Raw genomic sequence first — 27,852 nt, forward strand, 5'->3', positions numbered from 1 at the left:
CCATCCTGATGTTCCTGATCCAATCTGTAAAGTTGGGTCCATCAAAGATGACTCTCCCACAAAGGTTGATGAGAGAGAAGGAGCCGGTAGGGTTTGAGCCAGAAGCAGCATTGTTAGAAGACATCTGAAAAAGAAGAAAAGACAAGTTTAGTTTAGATATAAAGATAGTCCTTAATAAAACACCCAAATGTAATATTAAGGCTAGGACCCAATCACAATATATTATAACTTAGAAGAGGGATGTCGTAATCTAAGCTAAAACATATTTGAAAGGTAGGTGAATGACGATTCACCAATTTCCACCATGAAAAAACGAAGTATATAAGTATTAGGTTTTATTTGGTTTTTAGAAACTCCTAGATTCTTTTGAGATTCATTGAACTTTTCAATGGCATGTTTCAATCTCGAGTGTGCCCTTCATGTTTTGTGACTGGGATACCGAGGATCACAAAACAAGGTGTGAAGTAACCATGCAAATTACTTGGTACCCTTAATGTTTTTCACTTAATCGATGTGCCGGTTAACCACACGCGCTCCACCGACCTATGAAAAACCTTAAGTCAACCTTTGCCTACCTTGTTAAGTCCAAATTAGTGTGCCGGTTAACCACACACGCTCCACTAACGACTTAATCAAAGTGCAAAGTGTAATTTCATGGATTAGCACCTTATTCACATTTTCCTAAAGTAACTAAGATTGGGAATTTATAAAAACATTTAGTTACTTTATAATAATCATTATACTTTTAATGAGAATTTTAAGTCATTGTCCTACCCGTTCGGCTAACGACCCTCCACCAGTCAAGGAAGCGGTGGGTGAGAGTGGACACCCATTAAGCTGCCATTTTATAGGCAACAACCTTATACCCCCTTATAGACCGGCTTCATGAATGAGGCCTACTAACGGTAAAACGACTTGATCTTATATATATATATATATATATATATATATATATATATATATATTATTAACTTATAATATTATAAAGTATAAGGGTTGAATTTTAACTTTTAAAATTCTAGGGGTTGGAACCAAAGTTTACTAGTTGACTTTACATGTTCCAAAACTTGAGGGCAAGTTTTGTAACTTTACAAAACTTTTCAATTCATAACTTATGAGTTATTAAAATGAAGACTCTTCGTTTTTGTAACTTATGTGTTCTTTTAATGGATTTAATACAAAGTGACTTTTGGTTATCCATAACTTGAGGACAAGTTATGGACTCCATTAAAACACATAAAGATCATGAATTAAGCATTAAACAAGTAATTCCTATGATCTATCAAGAACTCATAAGAACATGAATAGTCATATCAAAATTTCAAGAACATATGAACACATATAATCATGTAATTTTTATATTAGCCATTGTAAATGGATTAGAACAACCATTACACCATCTAAAACAAGTTTTAACACACCAAAACAGTTTAGGGTAATGTTTCTAGTCCATTTCCAGCAGCAAAAGTCGAAAATCTGCACTCTGACTAACCAACTCGTCGAGTGCAAGAACTCACTCGTCGAGTCCCCCCATGGACTCGGCGAGTCCCCTGTGCAGCCAGCAAGAAATTCGACTTTTTTCACTATTTTGCATCAAGTATCAAACAAACAAGCCTAGGCTCTGATACCACTGAAAGGTTTTGAGCATTCTAACACTCATAAGGTGTACATGCAACCCTAGAAACCTTGGATCTATGTTTGTCTAAAATACATGCAAAATACTTTTTCCAAGGTTCATAATCCTATCTAGCATACATGGGGAACTTTAAACATAAAAGATAGCTAGAGTTACATACCTTGTAATTGATTTGATTCCTTGAAAACCTTGAGAGCCTAGCACCCCAAGTGTGATGCCTCAAATGTTTCACACAACACCAAATGCTCTTGGAATAAAGTTTGAGAGAGAATGTCACACTTAGAAATCGACTTGCCCTCTATATTGCTTCTAGTGGCCGATTTTGGTGAGCTTCATATCCTTTATATAGTGTGTTACAGTTAGGGTTACACCATGTAAACCCTAATGTGACATGACTCTTCATTTCCATGACCCATGGGTTTGTAACTCCCATGGAGCATCCAATGGACCTTAGCCCAACTTGATAATCCATGGAGCATCTAGCCCACTATACAAGTATGGATGATTTACACAATCAACCCATTTATTTAATTAGTCTCCTTTTGATCACTCAATTAATTCTAGATTAATTCTTGATCAATACTAATTAAATACTATTATTAATATATTAGAACTTATAATATATTAATAAACCATAAGTGTTATTTCTCTCATTTTAGTTTATCCAAATGCATGATGCCATGCAACCCAAATGGACCATGCCGGGTCGGGTCAAGTACATACCAATTATAGTTATGGACTTAGACACCTTATCCAACAAAATCAAGGTTAGCACTCAAGGGTTGTTATCCTCAAATGACGGCAAGTAGGTTACTCGTTGATCCTATATTTAACTGATGGGGTTGTAATTAAATCCCTATATGTCTTGATGTACTAGGAATATTTATTTCCTCTGTTATAGCAAGCCATTGTTGTCATTCTAGCAACCAGTCTTCTTATCGCTGCTAAAATAAAAAAAATTTCCTTTTGTCCTATGAACATTTTCCTTCATTCTTCCTAAATTCCTAGCTAGGTTAAGCCTCTAGGGTTTAAGGGTATAATATGATCTAAGGGTAAATAAAAAAGGGTGTATTCTTGAAATTTTGAGTCGTGCGCGACGAGTACACGACCTGCATCGTGCGATGGGCACACGATGTGCGTCGCGCGCACTCGCGATAGATCATTAAAGTCGATTTTTTGCCTCATTCTACACTTTTCTACCAACATTCCTCCCCCCCCCCTTCTCTCTTAGTTGGTCCCACGAGAACGCCACGCGCTCGATCCCAGGGTTCGATTTTTAGCATTTCCTTTGATCCTTCTACTTCTAGGTATTATTTACACTAATCCTTACTCTTTATTTTGCTTACAATCGGGTTTTAGGGATTTTTAGAAATTTTTTGCATTGGATGATTTTTTGACGAATTTCTTGCAATGGGATACCATTTGGGCTTGTCATACTACTGATTTTACTACCTCAATACTCAATTTCGAGTTTATTTCATCCACTGATCCATATTTGGAGTTTTTGGAATTCAAAATTTTTTCTGAAATTTTAACTAAATCCTTTGATTTGTAATGTTTTAGACGAAATGAACTGCTTATTTGTACTCTAGAAGCTTAGTCGAACGTCCCTATGTAGTTATTGTGTCGAAAATTGGACGAAACATCAGATTTCCATGTCTGTTGTTCTTCGTGTTCTTGGAGCACGTCGAGCAGAGGCTTGTATGTTGCGTGCACTCACATGCAACGCACGCCTTTGCACGTTTGGTCCATTTCAACACTATATGATGTATTTTATCTTATCTATTTGTTCCTAATTTCTCTTTTGCTTAATTTTCTATAGATATGTCGAGACGGGGTCGTCAGGCTGCGGGTCAGTTACCTCCTAACTGGCCATCACATATATTTCTACAGTTCCTCGATGATCTTGTTGATCAGGGTTCCTTCATCTCTCGATCGATTGCTCTTCTTTCCAAGAAGATCAACATTCCTCAAGCTCATTCCTGGAGAGCTATGGATGATTCTGGGTTGACAGCTCGTCTGGAGCCATTTCTTACCCGGGTCTTGTGGGATGATAGCGGTCTTGAGCTTTTTGTCTGACATGGATGGAATCGAGTCATTGGGATTCGGGAGGTGATCTACAAAGAGCTCTGCTAGGAGTTCTTTTTGACAGTCTGCTTCGACAAGGCGTCGACAAGGTGGGCTGATAGATCAGTTTTCTCTTTCTGCCTAAGAGGCGTATCCCGATCCTGCAACTTGATTGAGTTGGGGAGACGACTAGGGATCTATACAAAGGAAGAGACTATGAGTCCTCATTTTTATGCTTATCTTGACAACTACGTTACTGATCCGCCATAGGAGTACAACTACATGCAGGTTTGGGGTCATGCTAGGGGGACCTAGGTTTCTAGGACAACCAAGGAGAGTTCCTTCAGATCTCCTACTTATAAGTTTCTTCACCGATTGGTCACTTGTATCATCTGTCACCGCGAGGAGGGTGACAAGGTTCCTTCTGGCGACCTCTTCTACATGTGGTGCCTTACTCAGACTGAGGTTCGCCTCAATCTTCCTTTTGTACTTTCTCACTATTTGTCTGGTATGGCTCTAGGTACTATGCATTCGAGCACGATTTGCAGTGGTCATTGGGTCACTCGATTGGCTCTATCGTACGAGGTTGATACCAGCGGGATGGTTCTTATTCTTATCAGGGGTATTGGTGCAACTTCTCTAGGGAAGATGAGGGTGTTGGTTCAAGGGGTTGGTCAGCAGTGGAGGTTTCCTGATGATGATATTGTCGAGCCGATTAAACAGGTGGAGTCAGAGCATATCCCTGAGCCTGCCTTCAAGAGGCGTCAAAGATCTAGGCATGCTGAACTTGATCAGTTGGAGTTGAATCTACGCGATGTGATACGGCGTTTGGATGCTATACAGGAGGAGCATCGCTGGATTATGGCTTCGATTTCCGGGGTGAGGCAGCACCTTGGGATTCACCATCCACCCTTTCCTCAGGCAGGTCTTGTTGTTCCACCTCCTACTCAGCCGATGGGTGTTGGTCATGACGGCGATGGTCCTTCAGACACACGTCATGGGGAGACTAATGACGAAAACAAGGAGGGTACGGAGGAAGAGGAGAGCGAGTATGAGAGCAGTGACAAGTAAGTGGGAGGGTTGACGTGTTTGGTTTGTATTTTGATACTTATTTCTACCTATTTTGTAGGATATCTCTTTGATACACTTATGTATGTTTATACTCTTTTTCTTTGGTTTGTATTGTATATGTATGTATGGTTTCTATTTTATCATATACCGATCGCAAATTTAGTTGATGTATTGGTCCAGTCGAGACTAAACATAGGTGATCAGGCTACATTTAGTTGTGACTCGACCTTTACACACTAAATTAGCCTAGATAACTGACTTATTTATATATATATATATATATATATATATATATATATATATATATATATATATATATATATATATATATATATATATATATATCGCATTCTTGATTTGTATACTTATTTTAGATTGGCAATTATTATTGTTTTGTACTTCTAGACTATCAAATAAGGATCAAGCAGATGAGAAGTGTCGGAGGGCAAGATAATTTTAGCATATAGCCGTTCTGAAATCCAGCAACCCAAGCGATAGTTCAAACTAGTCACCTCTCTCATAAGTAGTCTATCAGTAGGGTAATTAATAGCAATACTTTTATTTATAGGTTTGATAAAAAAAACCTAATCGGAGCATATGTCCTAAGCTATAGACGTACCTAAGGAAATACTAGTTCGCTATAGCAAGTAGCTCTGATACCATTCTGTCACACCTCCCCCAGTTGTCGGCGGAAGTGTCGAGGGGTGACGGTGACACATAGATTACCCAAATCACAGAGCGCAAACTTTAAATAACTTTTATTAATAATGAAGTTTATTACATGAGATAAATAAAAGAGACCTATCTATATTCAAACTACTTGTCATTCCTTATGTTGATCCTTACTCCATACTAGGAATACATGCGGTTTTCAAAATGTCAACATGATGTTGGTGAGTTCACAGGTTTAAATAAACATCTAATAAACTCATTTGAAACCTTTTTAGGAATTGTTACAATGATTATGATCATTTTCATATATTCCTTGTTTCCTAGATTTTACTATGTTGTATCTCCTAAAGTTCCTTGTATCTTAAATCTTTTGGGTTTTCTGAATACTTTGTCCTTTAGGGTTATGTATTATTTTCCTATAATACATTTTTAGGTTATTTTATCAACCCTATATTACTATCTTTATAGGATATTTTATCAGTCATATCTTACTATCTTTATAGTATATTTTATCAATCATATCTTACTATCTTTATATTTTAGGATATTTTACTAATCCTAACTTATTTTAGTAACTACTCGAAGGCGTCCCTCTAGGTAGTCGGATCTCTAAGGCTTTCGGGATGTATTACAATGAGCCCCCATAATCGACGTTGTACACTATAATTTTCCCTGCACGACTCTTTATCGGATGTTGAATAATGGAACCTTATTAAAAGAAAGCTATTCTGTCAGGATTGTAGCTAGAAATTGCAGGTGGGTGTGTCAAACCCAATATAAATCTATACATATCTTTCTAGCTCTCACAAGATTAACGATTATAGGTTCGCGGTAGCCAAATTAAATCAAGGCTATTGGATGAATAATAACAGCTCACTAACACATGTAACCTTAGGTGTTTTATCTTTTCTTAAATTCTTTAACCTAATAACTCCTATAATTATCCCTATATAATTCATTTACTTTATATTTGATAATTATAATTTATAGATCTCATAATTACCTTTGTGTGTGTGTGTATATATATATATATACACACACACACACCCTAATTATGGTTAAAAATAGGATACTTGAGCAGAGTAACGACTAGGTACAATGCATATGCCTAAAACTGACCATCATTACTGCTAGGTACTATGTTTTCCTAGGAAATTGGCTAGTATAACCTCTAGGTAAAATCTTTTCCTAAACTATTGGGCATCATAGTTGTTAGGCATAATATCATAGCTTACAACTATGTAGAGCATCTATGGGTATATTATCCTAGTGTTTTCATGCTTTGTATATCTACTGATATGTATATTTATAAAATATATTTTGATAAAGCAGTAAGATAAGCATGTATCCCCCCCCCCCTTAAAACCTTTAAAATAGTTAAATGGGGCCGCGAACTCACCTTAGCAGCGAGATCGGGGATATCCTAGCTACTGCACCTGAAGCTTCGTGTCATTGAGAGGATTTCCGATATAGATCAAGAGCGAGAGAGAGAGAGAGAGAGAGAGAGAGCAAGAGAGAGAGAGAGAGAGATTTTTGGGTGTGAAGAATTCAGAAAGTGAGCACCTCTATTTATAGTGCTTATGTGTGCGGCACACTTCGTGCGTGTCGTGTACACAACTTGTGGCTCAATCCAAGGCTTGCCATGTGTCACGCTTCTGGTGGTCCACGTCTCTCTAATCTCGACGAATCCGGGTGTCAGACGTGCGTGTCGAGCGTGGCTCGCATTTGGCGTGCAACACTATATTTTCTATAAAAATTCAAATATTCCTTATATGAATCTTGTTTCTTACCCTCTTTATATTTTTGTGTAGTTCTCTACTAGTACTACAACTTTCCTTATGGTTGCGTTGTCAAATTTTAACTTTTATTTTTAACTCGTATTTTATATTTTTCTAAAATTCGTATCTTCTTTATTTGGACTCCGCTTTTGACCTTTTTATTTTCAAATTTTTTATCTCTCGGAGTACTACGATTTTCCTTTTAATGGCGTAAGCCAAAACTCAACCGATTTCTTTATAGTATTTTGACATTGATTACGTTAATAACACGGTTGATTTTTACTTTTTATAAAATCATAACTCCTCCGATCGGAGTCATATTTTGACAAAGTTTATTCCATTGGGATCATGTTACCGTGTACTTTCTAAATACACTAACCATTATTACCAACATTATAGCTTTTCAGTCACTCATCTTTGACCCTATTAACCCTTTTCTTACATAAAATCATGGAATATCTGATCATATTTTTCCGAAATATGAAAAACTCTATTGTTACCATTTGTCGATGCTAATCTCTACTGACGATTGTTGACGAATATTTTTTCGGTTGTCACAATGGTGCTTCGGAGCAGGTTTAGATGTCACGATACTTGTGCATGCTCAAGACTGAGATTTGTGAGTTTGTGTCGAGTCATCAGTATCGTTCCCTTTCAGATTTGCAGTATTTTTCTCGAATAAGAGAGATTGTGATTGAGACGTGGGCGAATAAGAAGAGGCGGGCCCCAGTTCAGACTCAGTCTGCAGCGAAGCGGTTCAATCCCGGTGATTCCCAATCTGGAGGACAGGTAGGTTGCACTTGTAGCAAGGCAGGAAGGTGCATGATGGTGTATGTCGTTCAGCGACCGAGTGCCACAAATGTGGCAAGGAGGGCCACTTTGTTAGAGATTTTTGACAACAGCAGTAGTAGCCCCCACATCAGGGCACTCGATTTTGTTATCATTGTGATCAGGTTGGCCATGTGAAGGCGAACTGTCCATTGCTTGTTGTTAAGCCCATGTAGGCATCAACCCCTAATACTCTTCGGATCACGGATGGCCACCAAGGGAGGGATGAGGACTCAAAGGTTAGAGGTCGTGCATTTCAGCTATATGTGGAGGAAGCCAAGGCGGTTACCGACTTTGTTACTGGTATGTATTCATTTATAAGTCTATCAAGTTTATTTATGTATGCTTATATTTATGTTTCTGATAGGTACCTTCTTAGTGAATTCATTGCACACTCTAGTGCTTTTTGACTCGGATGTGAGTAGGTCATTTGTGTCTCAGTCTTTCAGTAGGGATTTTGATATGACCCTTGAGGAGTTCGAGTTTCCATTGCCAACGAACACAATGTTTATGCTTCAAGCATTTTCTGTGGCTGTACCTTGGAGATATTCGGGGTTCCCTACCCGATTGACCTGATTCCCATCCCTATGGGATATGTGTACATGATTGTAGGAATGGATTGGCTAAGTAGATTTGAAGCTATGATTAATTGTGAGAGGCAGCTTGCAGTGGTTCGAACCCCAAGTGGGGGAGAACTAACTATTTATGGGGAAGGTACCAGGGTTTGTTCTGCTTTTTGTTTGGCTGCCAGGGCTAGGCAATATCTCTAGCATGGATGTTCACGTTATCTTGCGTATGTGGTTGACACTCGAGTTGAGGGGAAAAAGTCAGTTTCTGATGTGCCAATGGTTAGGGAGTTTCCAGATGTTTTCCCAAAAGATCTACCTGGAGTGCCTCTAGTGAGGCAGGTGGTGTTTGGGATCAATCTGATCCCAGGTGCATCCCCGATTGCTAAGGTGTCATATCGCCTCGCACCACCAGAGATGCAAGAGTTGTCCTCTCAACTCCAGGAGCTATTAGGGAAGTAGTTCATCCGACCGAGAAGTTCATCCTGGGAAGCGTCGATTTCGTTTGTGAAGAAGAATGGTGGTTCTCATCGAATGTGCATAGATTATCGGGAGTTGAATAAGTTGACTGTCAACAACCGTTATGCACTCCCGAGAGGTCCAGTTCTTGGGACACCTCGTCAATCAAAGCGATATTCTGGTCAATCCGGCCAAAGTTGAGGCGATTATGCAGTGGGAAGTCCCAAGGTCTCCATCTTAGATTCGGAGTTTTCTTGGGCTGTCAGGCTACTATCGGAGGTTTATCCAGGACTTCTCCAAGATTGTTGTTCCTTTTACTCTCTTGACAAAGAAGAGTGTGGATTTTCACTGGGGGCCTGAGCAGTAGGCTGCATTCGAGACTCTAAGGTGGATACTATGTGATGCCCCAGTTTGACCCTTCCATAAGGTGTTGAGGATTTTGTGGTATATTGTGATACTTCGATCACAAGTTTGGGGCAGTGCTCATTCAACGAGGTAGAGTTATTACATATGTTTCCTGGCAGTTGAAGCCTCACGAGGCTATGTATCCAACGCACGAATTGGAGTTGGGGGGAGTGGTGTTTGCCCTCAATATTTGGAGACACTATCTTTATGGAGTTTGTTGTACCATCTACATGGATAACGAGAGACTGAGATATCTTATGGACCAGCCGAATCTGAATATAAGGCATCATAGGTGGCTTGACGTGGTCAAGGATTATGATTGTGAGATCCTTTATCATCTGGGGAAGGCCAATGTGGTCACTGATTCCTTGGGCCACAAGGCAGCTATTGCTCCTATTTGAGGCTTATGTTTGAGGATGATCATCATTTCACCGCTTTTGGATTGATCAGGGAGGCTTAGTCCAAGGGAATCAAGAGGGAGAACTGGAAGAAGGAGAATATCAGGGTTCAGATTGATAGATTCATCACCGATGTTTAGGGATTATTAACCTAGTGTGGATGAGTTTTGGTTCCAATTTTCGGTGGAGTCCGTCAGACATTGCTAGAGGAGGCGCGTGAAGAGGGAGATACTTGAGACTTAGTTATTGGTGGCCTTGCATGAAGAGGGAGATAGCTTGGTTCGTTGAGAGGTGCCTAACCTATTGGAAGGTTAATGTCGAACACTAGAGACCGCACGACAAGTTACAACCCTTGGAATTCCCATGTGGAAATGGGAACATGTCACCATGGATTTCATCACAAAGTTGTCACGGACGACCAAGGGATTTAACGTCATTTGGGTGATTGTCGACCTCCTAACCAAGAGTGCCCATTTTATTGCTATTTGAGAGAGTTCTTCAGCTGAGAAATTGGCCGATGTCTATGTGCTAGAGATCGTTGCACGTCGCGGCATACCTGTTTCTATTGTATATGATCGAGATGTTCGATTCACTTCCAGGTTCTGGAAGAGGTTCCATGAGGAGTTAGTCACTAGATTGCACTTCAGCACTGTTTATCACCTACAGACAGATGCACAGAGTGAGCAGACTATCTAGACACTCGAGGATATATTAAAGGCTTGTGTTATTGATTTTAGTCGGATTTGAGACTATTACCTTCCTTTAGCTGAGTTTTCATACAATAACAACTATCATTCCAGCATCGGTGCACCTCCGTATGAGATTCTTTATGGGAGGGGTGTTGGACTCCAGTTTGTTGGGGAGAGGTCTTCCATATGTTCATGTGGAGCATTGAGGTGGTGCTCCAGATGATAGAGCTTATCCAAAAGATCAGGCATATGTTATAGACATTACAGAGCCGACAGAATAGTTATGTTGATAGGCGATGGTTCGAGTTGGAATTTCAGGTAGGAGATATGGTTATGCTGAAGGTATCACCCTGGAATGGTGTTATACGCTTCAGAAAGCGGGGAAAGTTGGGCCCCCGGTTCATCAGAACTTTTTGAGTGGTGGCCAGGGTGGGCAAGGTGTCCTACCAGTTAGATCTACATGAGGAGCTGAGCCAGATTCATAGCACCTTCCACGTTTCTCAGCTTCAGAAGTGCTTGGTGGATGATACAATAGTGATCCCATTGGGTGCCATTCAGGTCGACGAGCACTTGAACTACATGGAGAGACCAATGGTGATTCTTGATAGGAAGATGAAGGCCTTGTACAACAAGGTGGTTCCCTTGGTCAAGGTGCAGTGGCAGCACTGGAAGGGCTCGCAGTGGACTTGGGAGACCGAGACTGATATGTGCGAGCACAACCCAGATCTATTTTCAACTGAGCATTTCGAGGACAAAATCTAGTTTAAGTGGGGGAGAAATGTCATACCAAGTTCGAGGTATAATTACTTTAGTGATTGTGGGCATTTAAGGCTTACAATACAATATTTTATGGTAGCCACGACATGGTAATGATATCACCACGACGTGGTGGCACCAGATGAAAAATGCGTTCCTCTTGAGTGCCACAACATGGCAAGATGTTGGCCACGGCGTGGCAACCACCTGCATGCAAACCCCTAATTTTTTGGGCCTTAATCCATATTTAAGGGACGTGATGGCTAGGGTTTGCACACCCTCAACCTCCATCACCTCCCTTTCACCCCCAAACAAACCCTAGCCTCCATTGTTGAGTATTTTAATATTTTGTGGTGATTTGGTGCCTTGAAGGAGAAGAAGGTATCCAATGAGTGCAGATCCAGTAAGCAAGCTCCTCCTCCACTAAGTAGCACATATTCTGGACCATTATGACTCATAGTATCGGTTCTTGGATTCTCGTGAGCTGTGTTGTTTATCTGGTAGACTGTGATGTGAGTTTTCTCATTATACTTTGTATTGTAGTATGTATCCTAGTATGTATCCTTGTGTTTAGGATGTTGGTATGATGTAATGATATGTTATATGGGTAGATCTGTATGATTACCTATGTTTGCTAGTTATTGTTTATTTGTTTGCATATGCCGACATATTGTGGTTGGGTTGATGCGGTCCTGCTTTGTGTTGTAGGCCAAGATACCTGGGCGGTCCAGATGTATTGTAGGCCTTGTGAGGCGGTCCAGTCAAACTATAGACCCAAGGGAATGATCCAACTATACTGTTGGCCTTATGAGGTGGTCCATTTAGACTGTAGGCTGGGGAGAGCGGTCCAAACATCTTGTAGGCCTTGCGAGGTGGTCCAGGCAGACTGAAGGCTCATGTGTTCATGCATTGTATGTGTATTGTTTTGTGGAGTATTTTGGGGAAACTCACTAAACTTTGGCTTAAAGTTGTGTATTTAAATGTTTTAGGTACTTCGGAGGATCGGGGGAAAGCGAAGGCATGATCATACACATCATCCTATAGATTTATGTTTGAGAGGTGATACTGATACTCTGATTTTTATGTTTTTGTTTTGAAACAATGATTACATACTTTATGGTTTTTACGAAAATGTCTTTTAAAAATGAAGAATTTCAGTAAGGTTTTTTGGACGTTAAAAAAATCAAGACCCGTTCTCCTTTTGTGAGTAGTGAGAAAAAAAAAGAAAAAAAATGGTTGTATGTGTGGTGGGGTGTGATGGTGATGTAGGCAGTGAACAGTGGGAGTGGTGTTCGGTTGTGATGGTGGTTGATCATGAAGATGATGGTGGCTAGCTAAAGCCTGGTGAATATCAAGGAATGGCTATGGTGATCTTACTAGAAAAAATTTGTGTTGCATATAAAATATGATAGATGATGATCAGAATAAGGGGTTGTTTGAAGATAAAGGTAAAGATATGGTGATAACAATGGAGTTGTGATGGTTGTAGGTCTTGAAGAAGAAAATAAACTAGTAGTCTGCAAGTCTTGATCGGGATCGGTAAAAAAATTTGAAAAACATAGGAACATGGAAGGGTGTAGAGATGATGAACAAGGTTGGTTGTTCCTGATTTTGCTAGGATGATGACGTTTAACTGCAAAGATGTTGGAGATGGTATTAGTATTACCGATTGTGAGAGGGTCATGAAGGTGATAAAAGTACATCTCACAGCAAGCACACCTAACAAGAAGAATCACATACACACACACACACAAAGAGATTCATAATAAGAGTGAGAGTGAGAGTAAGATATATATATATATATATATATATATATATATATATATATATATATATATATATATATATATATATATATATATATATATATATATATATATATATATATATATGAAGAAGGGTGTGGTGTCGTATGTGGCATCATATACTCAAACATACACAAGCCACATCAACAGAGGCAATACCTGCTAAAGGGTGTGGTTTCGTATGTGAATAAACAAGGCAACTAGAATGGAACCGACATGCACTGTACAAGCTCCATATAATGAATTTGTTTGAGAGCCCATTTGCTCTATAGCATGCTAGATGGCAACAGGTCTGGGGAAATACCGAGGAACCCAATCCTCATCTTCATCCCCGAATCTTCATTTCAATCCTTATCTCAATCCCCATCCTCATCGGGGAATATAAATGGATCCACATCTCCACCCCCAACGAGGACCGGGGATCCCCAGCGGTGAATCAAAAAATTCCTTTTCTATTTTAATATAAAAACTTTTATGTAAGGAAAACCTCTAAATTTAAATTTATCAACATATGTTTAAAGATTTTACAAAATATAAAACATTCATAGATTACATAAAAACTATAAACAATTTTTTTTACCCAAATTTAAATACATACATGAAAATCAAGTCGAAAAAAATTATCTAAGTGATATTTTTGGCAAAAATTGATAAATCAAGGAGATTTTTTTATACGAATTTAAATTATATAAATGAAGAAGGAAAAGTATAATTTCAACCAATTAATTACTGATGAGTTGTGTTACTTTGGATCAAATTTTAAGTATTGTAAATTTCAACCAAGTCCGGTTCGGGCCAGTTCTGTTGTTGCAATACCGAATACCTTCTTAGATAGCACATTTCCTAGTACAACAGAACCGAACTGATTGGAAACAGTTAGTGGTATTCGGTTCGATTCTCGGTTCCTTGCTCACTCCTTAATTTATTTTCGGTTATTCCAGCTGCAGTCCGGTTCCAAAACAGGTTAGGCGGTTACATCCCTATTTTACATCATCGTCTACGAACGAACATGGTCAGTCTATCTTGAAAGGGAGGGGGAGTTCCCTCAATAGCCCGACAGGAGCTTGTGCATTGCATCCCGCTAAAAACTCAAAATGTAATTACCAAATCAAAGATTTGTTTCGTTTTTTCTGTGTAGTTCCCGTTTCTAAGCGGCAAAGCCCACATCTTTTCATGTTGATGAATAGTGGCATGCCAATTTGTTGTCATGCATCTTAAGTTATACCAAAAGTGTTGTACTCTATTTTATATATAAATTTTAAATAATTAATATTAAACCTATAAATTAATTTATAAAATATAATGACATGTCAATCTACTTCAACGCTTTAAAATAATAGTAAATTATTAAAATTAGTTGTGAGAACCATATGTTATACGGGTTCGATAAAACCAAATATTAAATATGAAGGTTTAAACAAAAATTAATTTAAAATTTAAATTATAAATTAAATTTTAAATTTAAAAAGAACCATATTAAATACAATGTATGAGTAGTAATATTATAATTTATTGATTATTTTCAATTTGGGCACATGAAAAAAAAAATTTATTAAAAAATACCAAAAAATAACACATGATATTTGAAAATTTTAATACTTTTATAATTTATGTTTTTTTTTTATTTTAGAGATTATTTTAACATGACGCATTTTAGGAAATTAAGTAACTAGTTACATATTGTATCTATATCTAACCACAATGAGTCATTTAATTGTCATGTTATTTCTCAGTCGTTTAATCATTTTGCATCTTTGTTACGAAATAAAGTTTCCAAATTCAAATCTTTTTGATTCAAAAGATGTTGAAGTACATATAAAAACTTAGAAATTTTTTAATCCTTACTATTGAATTACATCTCGATTCCTACCAACCATATTCGAATCCGTTTGATTCATTCAACACATTCCATTCTATCCAAAAACATTCTACAAACCAAACAAAATTGGGAAATCAAACAATACAAGATTAAATCGAACAAAACCCCTTTTGATCAATCATAATCATATATCAGAAGGAACATCATGCAACGGGTGACCTTTTCTATTCCTTTCGATAATCCTCCGTGCAAGAGAAACTTGTTTCCCCACCACAAACACAAACGCTCTCCCTTTCCCTCCCGCACCCCTCGCAGTTCTCCCAACACGCCGCACGTATTCACTCGGGTCACGAGGAAAGTCAAACAACACCACTTGGTCAACTCCCGGTATATCAATTCCTCGCGACGCTCTACAAAAAATTTCACTTACGGTCACATACTTTTATAAAAAAACAAGACATACTTTTACTTTTACTGTGTTTGACATGTATTGGACTACGACTGAAACTGACACTGACAGACTGTACAATTAATTTTAAAAAGGTAAAAACCAAATTGTTACCTGTCAGTGCAAACTAGAAATAACGATGTATCTTTTATCCGAGATTGGCAAAACTCGTCCAAATTTGCAACTCGCAAATCTTGTGCTAAAGCAGCATGAAACGGCAACACTTTTCTATTGGATCTGCTTAATGCGTTTTCAACTTTTCTACATGTCTCGATCTGTAAATTGAGAAAGGGCTAAATGCAAGAAAGAAATAGCAATGTACTTTCATTTATTTGTGTATTATTTATAGCATCCTAATTTCATTTCTTTTATATATTTTTTTTTCATTTGAAAGTTGGTTGCTATTTTTTAGCTTACTTTGTTGCAGAAGATGATTGTTTTGGTAACCGGACCTTCCTCCACCAATTGTAAAAGAGCAGACTTCTTGTTGAGAAATGCTGTATCAGGATTCTTTTCAATTCCCTCTTCTCCACTGCAATCAACAAGTATCTACAAAGAAAAAAAAAAGATTAATTTCAAGCTTCGAGGGCATTTACGTCTTTTCCACAAAACAAGCTTGAGAAAGAGACGTACCTCTTCGAGACCGGAGCTTGTACGGTGCATGCTGGGTCCCATGATGACTTGGCAATCGGGAAAATTTTCAATGAGTTTATTGTATACATTTACTGGTAAAGTTGCAGTGACAAAAAGATATTGAGTTGTAACTGGTGATATATTCATTAAACTTTGTAATGCAGGCTGAAAATCCTCATCCTTGAACAGTATGTCCACCTCATCCAACACAGCACTAAATAAAACGTTATAACTTCACACCATCAGAAAAAAATTTACATTTTGGTCCCAATGTATAGCTGATTTTTGCAATTTTGGTTCTGAAAATATAATAATCTTACATGGAAGCAAATGAAGAAGAAAAAAATGTGATGAGTACCATTTAACACTGGTTAACTGCAAGAAGCCTTCTTGAACTAAGTACAAGAAGCGGCCAGGTGTCGCGATTAGAACGTCTAACTCATTTCGAAGATTTTCGAGTTGAGTTTTCTGTTTAAAGCCGCCTGTTGCAATCATAGACCGGAATGGAACACCAGATTTTGACATCAATCTGCAATTCCGTAATACCTGCAAATATGATAATTTTTCACTATTTATTATATAATTTTGCTTTGACTCAATACTTGTTTTTCTCAATTGTGATGTGAAAGAATAATATAGTATCAAATTTGATGTTATAATATTCATTCACATTAAAATGATGCTATAATATGCATTCTCGATTAAGGTTCAGGGTAATATTCCATCCTGAATGAATATCATAACATCAAATTTGGTATTATATTATTCTTTTACATCAAAATTAAGAAACATAGGTATTGAGTTAAAGCAAAATTATATAATAAATAGTGCAAAAAAATTAAGCTTTCTAGGGCTATTTTTCAATGATGTGGATGAGGGGGGCATTCACGTCTTTTGCACATATGATAATAGACTGTTTATGGAAAGAAATGAAAATTAGTTTATAAGATGGAACCTGAGATGCCAGCTCAGCAGTTGGCACCAATATAACAACCCGAGGACTTTGAGGTAAGGATTTAGCAAGTCCTTGAAGCTCATCTTGTCTAATGCTTTGAATAACTGGTAAAAGATAAGCCAAAGTTTTCCCGGACCCACTTTGATCAGCTATGATGCAACTCTCTCCTTTAATAACATGTGGGAATGACATAGCCTGCATTTACTTTTAAATTAAATTCAAACTAAATTTTGTTTTCAACAACTTCTAGAAATAGCAAATTTACTTTCATTGATTTGTCTATCATATTCAATTTGTTCTAGTAAAAATCAACAACAAGAACATGAGAAAAAGAAGACAAGAATTACACTTATCGATACCTGAATATGTGAAGGGTATGCAAGAAGCTGAGTGTTTAAAAACTGAAGCATGTAATCAGTGCATCCAAGATTCTTAAATGATTTTCTGCTAAAAAAATCACCAGCTGTGTTTGATTTCCTTAATTTATTTGAAACATTCATCGATACCCCTTCAAGCTCCCCACTCAATTTTGACACATTATCATCTTCATACAGAATGTTAGGCACATCTTTCATGGTATTTAATCTATTTTGTTTAGCTGAAAGTGTTTCCTCTTGTACACCATCAGGTTGATCCTTTTCCAAAGAAGATACCCTGCCAAGATCCCTTACTTTATGGGCTCTCAATCGTTCAAAACTTCTAGATACCCCCTTGCTACTTGCTGCAAGATTAGAAACAATAAAAAAGGAATCTTGAAATGGGACTAGAGAAGTTAAGGATTATTAGTGTTTTGATGATTTGAACACTTCATTTGAACACGATGTCTAGATAGAAAGGTGAGACAAATGATTACAAAATGGAATGTGAAATTATTGCATTTAATAGTACTGTTTACAATTAGGGGAAAATACAGAACAAAGAACGATAACAGCACCTTTAGGTCTTGTAATTCCATCACCGGAATTGTTCATTCGTGGCGCATCTTCGGTGGAATTTGCTTCCAGATTATTGATCTTATCTTTGTTATTCTTCCTGGAAGGTTCCCAGTGAAGAACTTCCTTGGAAGGGATAGGGGCTTGGTGGTCGTCGTCATCAGTTCCTCCCCAAACGATAAACTTATCGCCACTCTCCTCGTCAACAAGCTCATAAGCTCCTGGGGTTTCCAGTGGCCGCTTTGTATAGCCTGCTCCAACCGCTACAACCCCTCTTCTTCCGGATTTCGGGCCGCCGACCCCAATTTCGCCGGAAACGCTGCAATTGTTAAAAGAAGGAAACGTCGAGTTTGAAATGGTGTTGAAGCTGAATTTGAAGTTAACAGGTAACGCCGGCGGTGATGCTTTGAGAAGCATTGAATTAAGAGGGGTGATTTGATGCCAAAATCGACCCAAAAATTCAACCGACTGTTCTTAAAACTGACGAGAGAAAGCCCAACTGAAATCAACACTGAAGTGCAGGCTCGATAGGATAACGTTGGAGTCTTTCGCTAATTCTCATCAATAGGAAAACATTATTATTATTTAAAATTAAAATACCTTAAAAATGAGAGGTTATAGTAGTTAAAGTGTTTAAACCATACAACATTAAAATATAATAGATTTTTTTATGTTTTCAATATTTAATTCAAATAATATTTATTTTCATAATATGTTTTCTCATAAGTTGTCATAAATTAAGTTATCTTTTTAAAATATAGTAAGGTTTGTGAAAACTGATATTTTCGTTTTAGACAAAATTACATAAATGGTCCTTAAGGTTGGAAAAGATACCATTATAAGTCTTTGAATTTTTTTCAATATGATTTGTTCTTTTCAAGTTTAAAACGGATGCGATAGGTCTTCTTTGCCGACCATAATGACTCATGGTGTGTTTTTTAAAGACAAAACTTCAAAAATATTCTTGTCGTTTTTGAAAATCTGAAGTTTAGTCTCTAATATTTAAAAACCTCACAGATGGTCCCTGTGGTTCAAAACTTTTAACAAATGATCATTTTCGTTAACTCCGTTAGCTTTTGACCGTTAACTAAAGGGTATTTTTGTCATTTCACTGCCACAGTGACCATTTATGAAGATTTGCCTTATTTTTTTAAAAAAAATAATTATTATTATTTAATATTAAAGTCTCTCTCTCTCTCTCTCTCTCTCTCTCTCTCTCTCTCTCTCTCTCTCTCTCTCTCTCTCTCTCTTGCGAATCAAAACCATCTTTTCTTTTTTTGACTGTCGGCTTTCCTTCTTGCTTCTACTCTCTTCTCCCCTTTCTTTTAAGCTTTTTGACAGCGATAACAAAACCGGTTCCATCGATCCAACCCTTGAAAACCGATTCAAAATCGTCTTCATCCAGGCACACTATCCGACTGAATTAGGTCGACTTCATCGAGAGGAAGCTCAGTTGGACCGGTTCCATCCCTAATCCATTCCGACTGTAAATCTTTTTAGTTTTATTTTGATTTTGTCAGGGGAGATTTGAACCGGTCATTCTTTTGTGAGATTTCTTTCATCTATTGCAAGATGTAGACATAACCAGGTGGTAGGTGCTCTTGACGGATATTTTTTTTGGTTGTATACAAGTTAAAGTCTGCTCTTTCTCTTCTTCAGCTGTTTGAGTCGGGTGTTTAACCAACGTGTCACCATCTCTCATCTTTTCTTCATATGAGTTTTGAGTTTTGATTATTATATGTGATTATTGTTTTCCCGTCATGAATTTGCTTCAAAAGTGGATAATTTTATCAAATATTTAGGGGAAGAATAATAAATGAAGACAAGTGATGCAATTGCAAAACGGAAACTTTCAATCAGTGGAATCAATGCTACTCTCCGTGGTAAATTCAATCAAAATCATGACAGTTGTATTTCTCCAAGATTTCTTCTAGTTTTAGGCCCTTTTCTCCGGTTGTCTTTAAGGAGACTACAACGATAGAGATGTGAAGGGTTTAGAGGTTATTGGTGGTGGGGACATATCTATTGTGAATAATCGGAGGAAGGAGGCTTGGGGTGGTTGACCATATGCACCAGAAGAAGAGGTAGCATGGAAGAATGGTTAAAACCCAATTGATTTCTTTAAATTAAAAAGAAGAAAGGGGAAAACCCTCACCCATCCAAAAAAGTCACGTAACCAAAGCTTTTTGATGTGTGTTCGGATATGGAATTAAAATAAAAAGCAGAGCTTAATTTGATTTTGGTTGTGTAAATATATCTTTCAAAGCTTTGATCTTGATTTTGGAGAGAGAGAGAGAGAGAGAGAGAGAGAGAGAGAGAGACCCTTTAATATTGAATAAATTTTTTTTAAATAAGGAAAATTTTCATAAATGGTCTCTGTGGCAGTGAAATAACAGAAATACCATTCACTTAACGGCCAAAAGCTAACAGAGTTAACGAAAAGGACCATTTGTTAAAAGTTTTGAAACCACAGGGACCATATGTGAGGTTTTTAAAGATTAGGGACTAAACATCAGATTTTCAAAAATCACAAGGACCATTTTTGAAGTTTTGTCGTTTTTTAAACCTAAAAATGACCAATCATGTTAACAGTTCATCAAAAAGATTGGCATTGGTATTTTTTTTTTGAGTAAATTACATGAATGGTTATGTGGCTTGGGGTAACTTGCGTGTTTGATCCCTAACTTTTGTTTTTAACTTGGACCATCCTTATGGTTTGTTTTTGTTTCCCATTTAGTCCCCGATCAGCTTGAAAAGACAATACTTATAACTCCCATTTCCCGAAGAAGGTTGGACAAAACTTAAGGAATCAAAATAAGGTTTTGGAGAAAACCCCTCTACCACGATGTGGGGTATGGATGTCACGACGTGGCGTGGGGTTTAATGGAACGTGTGTTTTTAGAGATGTCATAACGTGGCATAAAGTGCCCACGTTGTGGCAGCCGCTGCAGCTCAAAACCGAAATTTTGAGGGTTTCCCTCATATATAAACACCTTAACTCCCCTTCTAGGTTATCTTCTTCAGCCTCCACTTCCCCATCTCGAAACCATAGCCTTCATGCATGCATAAAAGTCCATTTCATCAATTTTGAGCCTTGTTCTTGGGTTTTTGGTAGAGTTTTGGAAGAGGGAAGTTCATAAGGAAGCAATGGAACAAGAAGCAAGTGTGGATCCAACATTCTCTTCGGTTTTCTAGTTGTTGAAGGTATAAGGTTCATACCTTGACAACTTTTCTTCTAGATTCAAGTTCTAGGTCATAATTGGGTGGTTTTGTCCCTTTCTTGGATATTCTTGGAGTTTGAAGAAACTCCATATCGTGTAGTGACTTTTCTAGGTCCTTGGATTGTTGTTGATTAAGCAAAAGGAACATACTTAGTGTATTTTGTGTCCATGTTCAAGTTACAACCACATTAAGGACCTAATGGACGGTAAAATGCTAGATCTAGCCTTGAAATGGAGTCCAAATGGATAAATTTGGAAACTTTATCCATTAAGTCAGTGTGGGAGAGTAGATCTGGAAGTATGAGCTTAGATCTAAAAGGATTAAGCTCTTAATGAGAGAAATGACATTTTTCCAGTAGCTATGGCGTGGCGAAGGGTAGCCACGGCGTGGCAAAGTCAAAAATCACGACTGTCTTGTTCTAGCATTGCCACGACGTGGCTAAGGACGGCCATGATACGGCGATGTCCTGTATGTTGACTGTTTGACCTTGTGACCCCACGAAATGGCCAAGGAGGGCCACGGCGTGGCATTGACTTTGACCAATATTGACCTTTGACTTTTTGACTAAGTTGTACTTCGGGTCAAACTTTAGGGTTTGGACTGTTGATTAAGATTATTCCATGTTTTGATGGTGAAGGGCTAACGGGAGCAAGCAGTGTAGAAAGGAAAGTGTGTAGCAGTGTTTCAGGGCTCTTCATTTCAGGTGAGTTTTCATCGTTGTACCTGTGGGTCGAAGGCACTAATGTCGGCCCACTAGTTTTGGTTATCATTTATTAGAGGGATGTCCTATGGACTGTATGTAGTCACGTAGGATAGACTGAGGATTCTTGATCTAGGCTTTCTTGCATATTCCTTGTTTGGTTGTGACTCTAGAGTAGGATCACGTGTCCGGGTGTGATATTGCCCTATTTATACCGATTTTTAGGCAATATTTTAATACATTTTTATTAATATTTTGGTTATTTGCAAAGATATATGATACTTATGAAATCGAATTGAATTTTGTAGCCAAAAAGAACAACCTTGAAGAATAAAGACTATAATTGACAAGAGGATGAACTTTGAAGATTTGAAGAATTACAAGAAGAAAAATCCCTGCGAAAAGCCCAAATCACGACGTGGCCATGACTTACACAACGTGAAGTGAATGTTTTAGAAGATAAGTACACGAGAAGTTAGAGTCCTTGCCCCAAAAGGATTCATCTCAAATCACGACGTGAAATCCATGTCCACGTCATGGAGCGCGAATATTCCCAAAATTATATATATTCATTTACTTTCACGATTGAAAGAGGCTTAGAGGGTTTTTAGAGAGACTTATGAAGAAAAATTACTCAAAGAAACCTGCGAAAAAGCATTCATTGAAGGAGGGTCAATTGAAGATCAAGAGATTGAAGAATACTTTCATCATCTTAGTTTGGTACAATATGATTATGTCGATTTTTATTAGATTTATGTTCTTGATTTCAGCCATGAGTAGCTAAATCTAGTAGCTTCTGTTTAGCTATATGAAGCTTTAACTCTATGGTTTGGTTATTAATTTATGGATTTTAATTGTTGGTTATGTGCTTGTGTTTGATTATTACTACCTAGCATGTTAATATTTGATACGTTAGTTACTTGAATTCATGTTTTGTGTAGCTTAGTGACCACTAAATTACATGAACTTGACACCTAGTGATTTAGTGATCATTGAATTGCTAGAGCTAGGATCGACCTAATCTTAGATAAGTAATTATAGTAACTAATTTAGCTGTGCTGGAGAACATAAATTGTGACCACAATTATGTTTATTTTGATTAATCTTACATAGCTTGTCTACATCTTATATCTGATTATGTATTTGCTAGAGTATGAACATACATAGTTTTACATGAATTAGAGAAAATATTAGTAAACTTGGACTTGAATTGTTAATTACATAATAATATAATAACCAACGTTAATAATCCATAATTAGTAGTTAACCATAGAGAAGAAGTGGATTCGAACTAAACGGGAGTGTTTTTAATATATTGATTTAATTTGTTAGTTAAGTAATTAAGTTCGTCTGAACTTGCAAAATCAGATAAAAACCAATTTAACTTTTGCTAGTTTTAGGTTAATTTTTAGTAGTTAAATTAGTTAATTAAATCCACTCCCTCTGTTCAATACCCGCCTGTTAGTGCTTTATTTGCGAAAAGGTACACTGCCTAAAAACGTAATAGTAGTTAAATAGTTGGTAAAACTTACAAGTACGTAAAATAATTACGTATCAAGTTTTTGGCGTCGTTTCCGGGGAACGGCTTATTTGATTTTTAGTTTAATTGCTTTAAGTTGATCGATCCTTTTTATGGGGTTAAACCTGCAAAAGGTTAATTTTTAGCTTTAGTTTTCTGAATTACTGATTTCACGACGTGGTTTAGGTTGTTTGACGTTTTATTCAGTTTTTATCTTCTGTCTAGATTTTCTGCAACATCACGACGTGGTAGCATTACCACGTCGTGGTGAACATTCAGTAGGACTTTTTAATTACTTTTTATTTGTTTTTACGTTTTTATTTTAGTTTTTCTTGTAGTAGTTCATGACCCGTGGATCCAATACACATTTGATACCACCTCTTGAAGATCCAGAGTTATCCTTTCACAAAAAGACAAACAAGAACGTAGGGGAGGCCAAAACACCAAAGAAATCACCTTTCAAGGATCTTAAAATCGGTTTTTGGTAAGAAGAAAGGAAAGAACGTAGGAGAATCGAGCAATCCCCAAAAGGACGAAAGCAAGGTTGAAATATTTGAGCAAAATCATAATACTCAAGAATCCGAATACGAGTCTGAAACCGAATTAGAAAAAGAAGAGAGCAAACCCGAAGACGAGCCGAAAAACAACATGGCAGACATTGCCGACATTTCAATGGAAACATACAAAAAGAGAATCCGAGAGGACACCGGTCCAGGATTAGTGTAACCCGCGATTCCCGCCACCGCCACATTCGAGCTTAAAGGACATATTCTTAAGGTGCTTAAGGACATTCCATTTTTCGGGAAAGATCATGAGGATGCTTACAAAGACCTTGATGAAGTTAATGACATCGCCGATTACTTCAACATTCCAAATGTTCCACGTGAGACGGTGTTATTGTGGATGCTTCCTGTCACTTTTAAAGGAGCTGCTAAGGATTGGTTGAAGGCACTACCACCAGGTGCCATTACTACATAGGCACAAATGCGTGAACAATTCTTAGAGAAATTTTGCCCACCATCCAAGGTGTCTAAACTCAAGAAGGCGATAGCTAACTTTGAGCAAAAATTGGGTGAATCACTTTATGAAGCATGGGAGCGTTACACGGGGTTACTTCGAACTTGCCCCCAAAATGATCTTAATGTGCAACAAGAAGTACCAATCTTCTATGATGGGGTAAATGTAATGACAAGACAACTCCTTGATTCTTAAGGACCTTTGATGAAGAAAAACCCAGCTGAAATCAAGGAACTAATTGAAAAGTTCTTTAAGCATTCGCGTGAGTATCACAATCCTCGACATAATGGAGCTAAGGGAACTGGGAGTGGAACTTCTGAAGACATGGCGGTTGTGTTACTTATGTTGAATAATATGGACCGACGTATGACAAAGATGGATCAATCCATACATGCTATTCGTGTGGGTTGTGAAAGATGCAATTGTCCACATTTAACAAAAGATTGCCACTTGGACGATAATGGAAATAAGAAGCTCAAGTCTTCTATTCAAGTGGAGACAAATATGATGAAGATTGGAGGAAGCCGAAGAAAGAATGGTTGCCTTATGATGAATACAAAAAGCAGAAAGACGAAAGATTTAGGCAAACTGGCCGAGGCTTTTACCAAAAAGAGCAACCACAACCTGAAAAGAAGGTTGATTTAGAGTCCATGCTAGATAGATTCATGGAGGCTTCGGAAAAACGACATGATGAGACCGATACGGCGATAAGGGACCAACAAGTTTTAATGAGGGATCAGTAAGCTTCGCTTAGAAATCATCAAGCATCGATATAAAACATTGAAGCTCAACTTGGTCAATTAACTACATTGGTTAATGAACGACTTTCTCCACAAATTCCCGATAAGAAGCCACAACCGCACGTCATGGTAATCGAAACTGAAGAAGATACTACTGTTGAGTTTCTTGAAGCCCTAGAGGAAGAGTCAAATCAGCCCGAACCTCAGCAAAAGAAGTCAAAAGTTGAAGACAAATTTTTTGTTGAATCTTCGACATCACGACGTGGAGATTCAATCTCCACGACTTGGACTGAGACTGAACAGAAAGATCAATCTTGCATTCAAGATTTTCGCCCTCCACTACCATTTCCTTCTCGAGCAAGAGTTCATCCGTTGGAACAAGAACATCTGAAGTTTATGAAGCAATTCAAGGGTATTCCTATTAATACTCTTTTTATTGAATCATTATCACAAGTTCCAGAATACGAAAAGTTTTTAAAATACCTACTCGACACTCACCAACAACTAGAAAATACTTCCAAGGTGGTGCTAAGAGAGCAGAGTTCTAATGTGATAATCGGAGAAATACTGAAGAAGATGGGAGATCCTGGACGCCTTACACTCCCTTGTGAATTTGGAAATAATATGAAGACTTATGCTTTAGCTTATTCGAGAGCAAGCATAAATTTAATGCCTTACTCGTTCTATCAAAAGCTAAATCTTCTAGATTTGAAGGTTACTCGAATGACAATTCACATGGCTAATCGTTTGGTGACCCATCCACAAGGCATAGTTAAGGACATCTTGGTAAAAATTGGAAAATTTGTTTTTCCAATTGATTTTGTCGTTTTAGATATGAAAGAAGATAAAAATGTCCCAATTATCCTTGGGCGTCCTTTGCTCAATACCGCTTGCGCCTTGGTAGTCTAAACTTACATTGCGGATAGGAGATGAAGAGATGACCTTTGGAGTGGAAGATGGATTCAAAGAAGACTATGCTCCAAATAAAGTGTTCAATATGGATAACGAAAATGAGCTCGATGAATTGGAGAAGTTAATGGAAGAAGAGATTCAAGCCGAAGTCCGGCTCATGACTCCAACCGATTCAACGTGAGGCGGCACGAAGTCCGGCTCATGACTCCTACAAAAAGAAGCGCTTCTCAGGAGGCAACCCGAGCTCGCTTTACAGTTTCCAAGTTCCAGTTGCATATTCAAGGTGCAGGGGCGTAGGTAGTAAGGGTGAAGGTAGGTCCTAGGACCTACCTTTTTTTATTTTATGTATGAAGTATTTATAAAAGAAAATAAGGACCTACCTTGTTTTTTTTAAAAGACCTACCTAATTTTTATTTGACAAACAATTCTTTACCATGAGTCTATATCTCTTATATTTAAGAGCCAATAATCTACAGCCCAATCAATTGATCCATTAAAAATTAAAAAAAAAGAAGGAAAAAGAGAAATAGAAATAAGAAACTTGCATTGATCTTACCTGTAGCAACAAGTGTAGAACGCAAATTTTCAGCAATGAAGTTAATAAAGACTGATATACGCAACAAAATGAGTGGTCAATTTTTGAGTGATAGTTTAGTGTCGTATATTGAAAAAAATGTTTTAAAAGGCATTGGTAATGACACAATTGTGAAAATGTTTCAAGATATAAGACCTCGTAGGGTTCAATTGTAATAACTTTATTATAACTATTGAATTGATGGTTAAATATTTTAGGCATGCAACCCGACCCGCCACCACTAGTATTCTTTAGTCTTTCATATTTTTTCAGTTTCATTTACATAAGGAACCACATGGTTTTTAGTTCTAGATTCGCCACTGTCAAGGTGTTCAAGTTTTCCACACATGTTCAGAATTCTATCTCGCCACTACTACCCCAAGGGATTTTGTTCTTTTTTCTCCACTTTATTGCTTTTAAATTATTTTATGCATACAATGAGGGCATTGTATGTAATAAGTGTGGGGTAGGGGGTCGAAAAAGTAAATTGCTAGAAAATTTTAAAATTTTAAAATTTTGAAAATTTTAGAAATAGATTTGAAATAATAATCTAAAAATTGAATCTAGTGATAATTTAAAAAAAAACTCAAGTTGCTAGTGTCATGTGGGATGATCCAATGCGAGCTTAAATGTTTAATTGAGCCAACACATGTTATAGTATATTTGTGGCTTCCCAAGTCCTAGTGAAAAGCCATGAGATATGAAAGGTAATCTAGTAGTATTTATGGCATAAAAAGTTTTGAAGCCTATACCTGAAATCAATCCAGGAAAGCTTATGTAGTCATTGCAGTTAGACTAATACCTCTAACCAATAAAGGTTGAAGTTAAGCTCCCTTACTTAATCATGTAGAATTTGAGCGGAAAAAAAGAGAGTTATTTAAAAAAAAAAGAGAGAAATTACCAAAAAGTTGAAGAATTTTGGAGCTATCAAGTATGAAGATCAAAAGATCAAAATTTTGAAGAATCAAAAGTTGAAGATACCGAAAATAAAATAAAAAGGTGGACAATTTAAAGAAATCAAAGATCAATTATTCAAAGAAGTGAAGAATTCCAAAGAGCTTCATTGTGGTATCTAAAGTTGTAATTTTTCTAGAGATTATGTATGCTTGGGTAGCTTAACCAAAAATACCTTGAGGTTAAGAAAGATTTCTTAGGATTGATTCGGAGGGTTGCAAAAATGAGTTTCGTATAAGCTAAGGGGTGAAGGTTCATAAGGACTGTGAGTATTTAGGATTGGGAAGTTACTAGGAT

General features: G+C 37.4%; 1 protein-coding gene and 1 non-coding gene across 2 annotated transcripts; both read right to left on the bottom strand.

Annotated features, from left to right (window-relative positions):
• Positions 1-14,900: 14,900 nt before the first annotated feature.
• On the bottom strand, positions 14,901-18,481 carry LOC145132411 (DEA(D/H)-box RNA helicase family protein). Its single transcript, XM_079067185.1, has 8 exons — positions 17,920-18,481; positions 17,345-17,706; positions 16,986-17,180; positions 16,389-16,576; positions 16,031-16,244; positions 15,815-15,946; positions 15,512-15,672; positions 14,901-15,359 (listed from the first exon to the last, which is right to left on the bottom strand). The coding sequence occupies exons 1-8, from the start codon at positions 18,332-18,334 to the stop codon at positions 15,134-15,136; spliced, it is 1,893 nt and encodes a 630-aa protein (XP_078923311.1). The 5' UTR covers positions 18,335-18,481; the 3' UTR covers positions 14,901-15,133.
• A 5,909-nt stretch (positions 18,482-24,390) lies between these two features.
• Positions 24,391-24,497, bottom strand: LOC145135224 (small nucleolar RNA R71). The gene has a single exon (XR_013719685.1). It is a non-coding gene; the product is annotated as a small nucleolar RNA R71 (small nucleolar RNA).
• Between the last annotated feature and the right edge of the window lie 3,355 nt (positions 24,498-27,852).

This window comes from Lactuca virosa, chromosome 8 (genome assembly GCF_052849685.1).
Source record: "Lactuca virosa cultivar CGN04683 chromosome 8, Lactuca_virosa_CGN04683_v6, whole genome shotgun sequence".
Classification (NCBI taxonomy): Eukaryota; Viridiplantae; Streptophyta; class Magnoliopsida; order Asterales; family Asteraceae; genus Lactuca; species Lactuca virosa.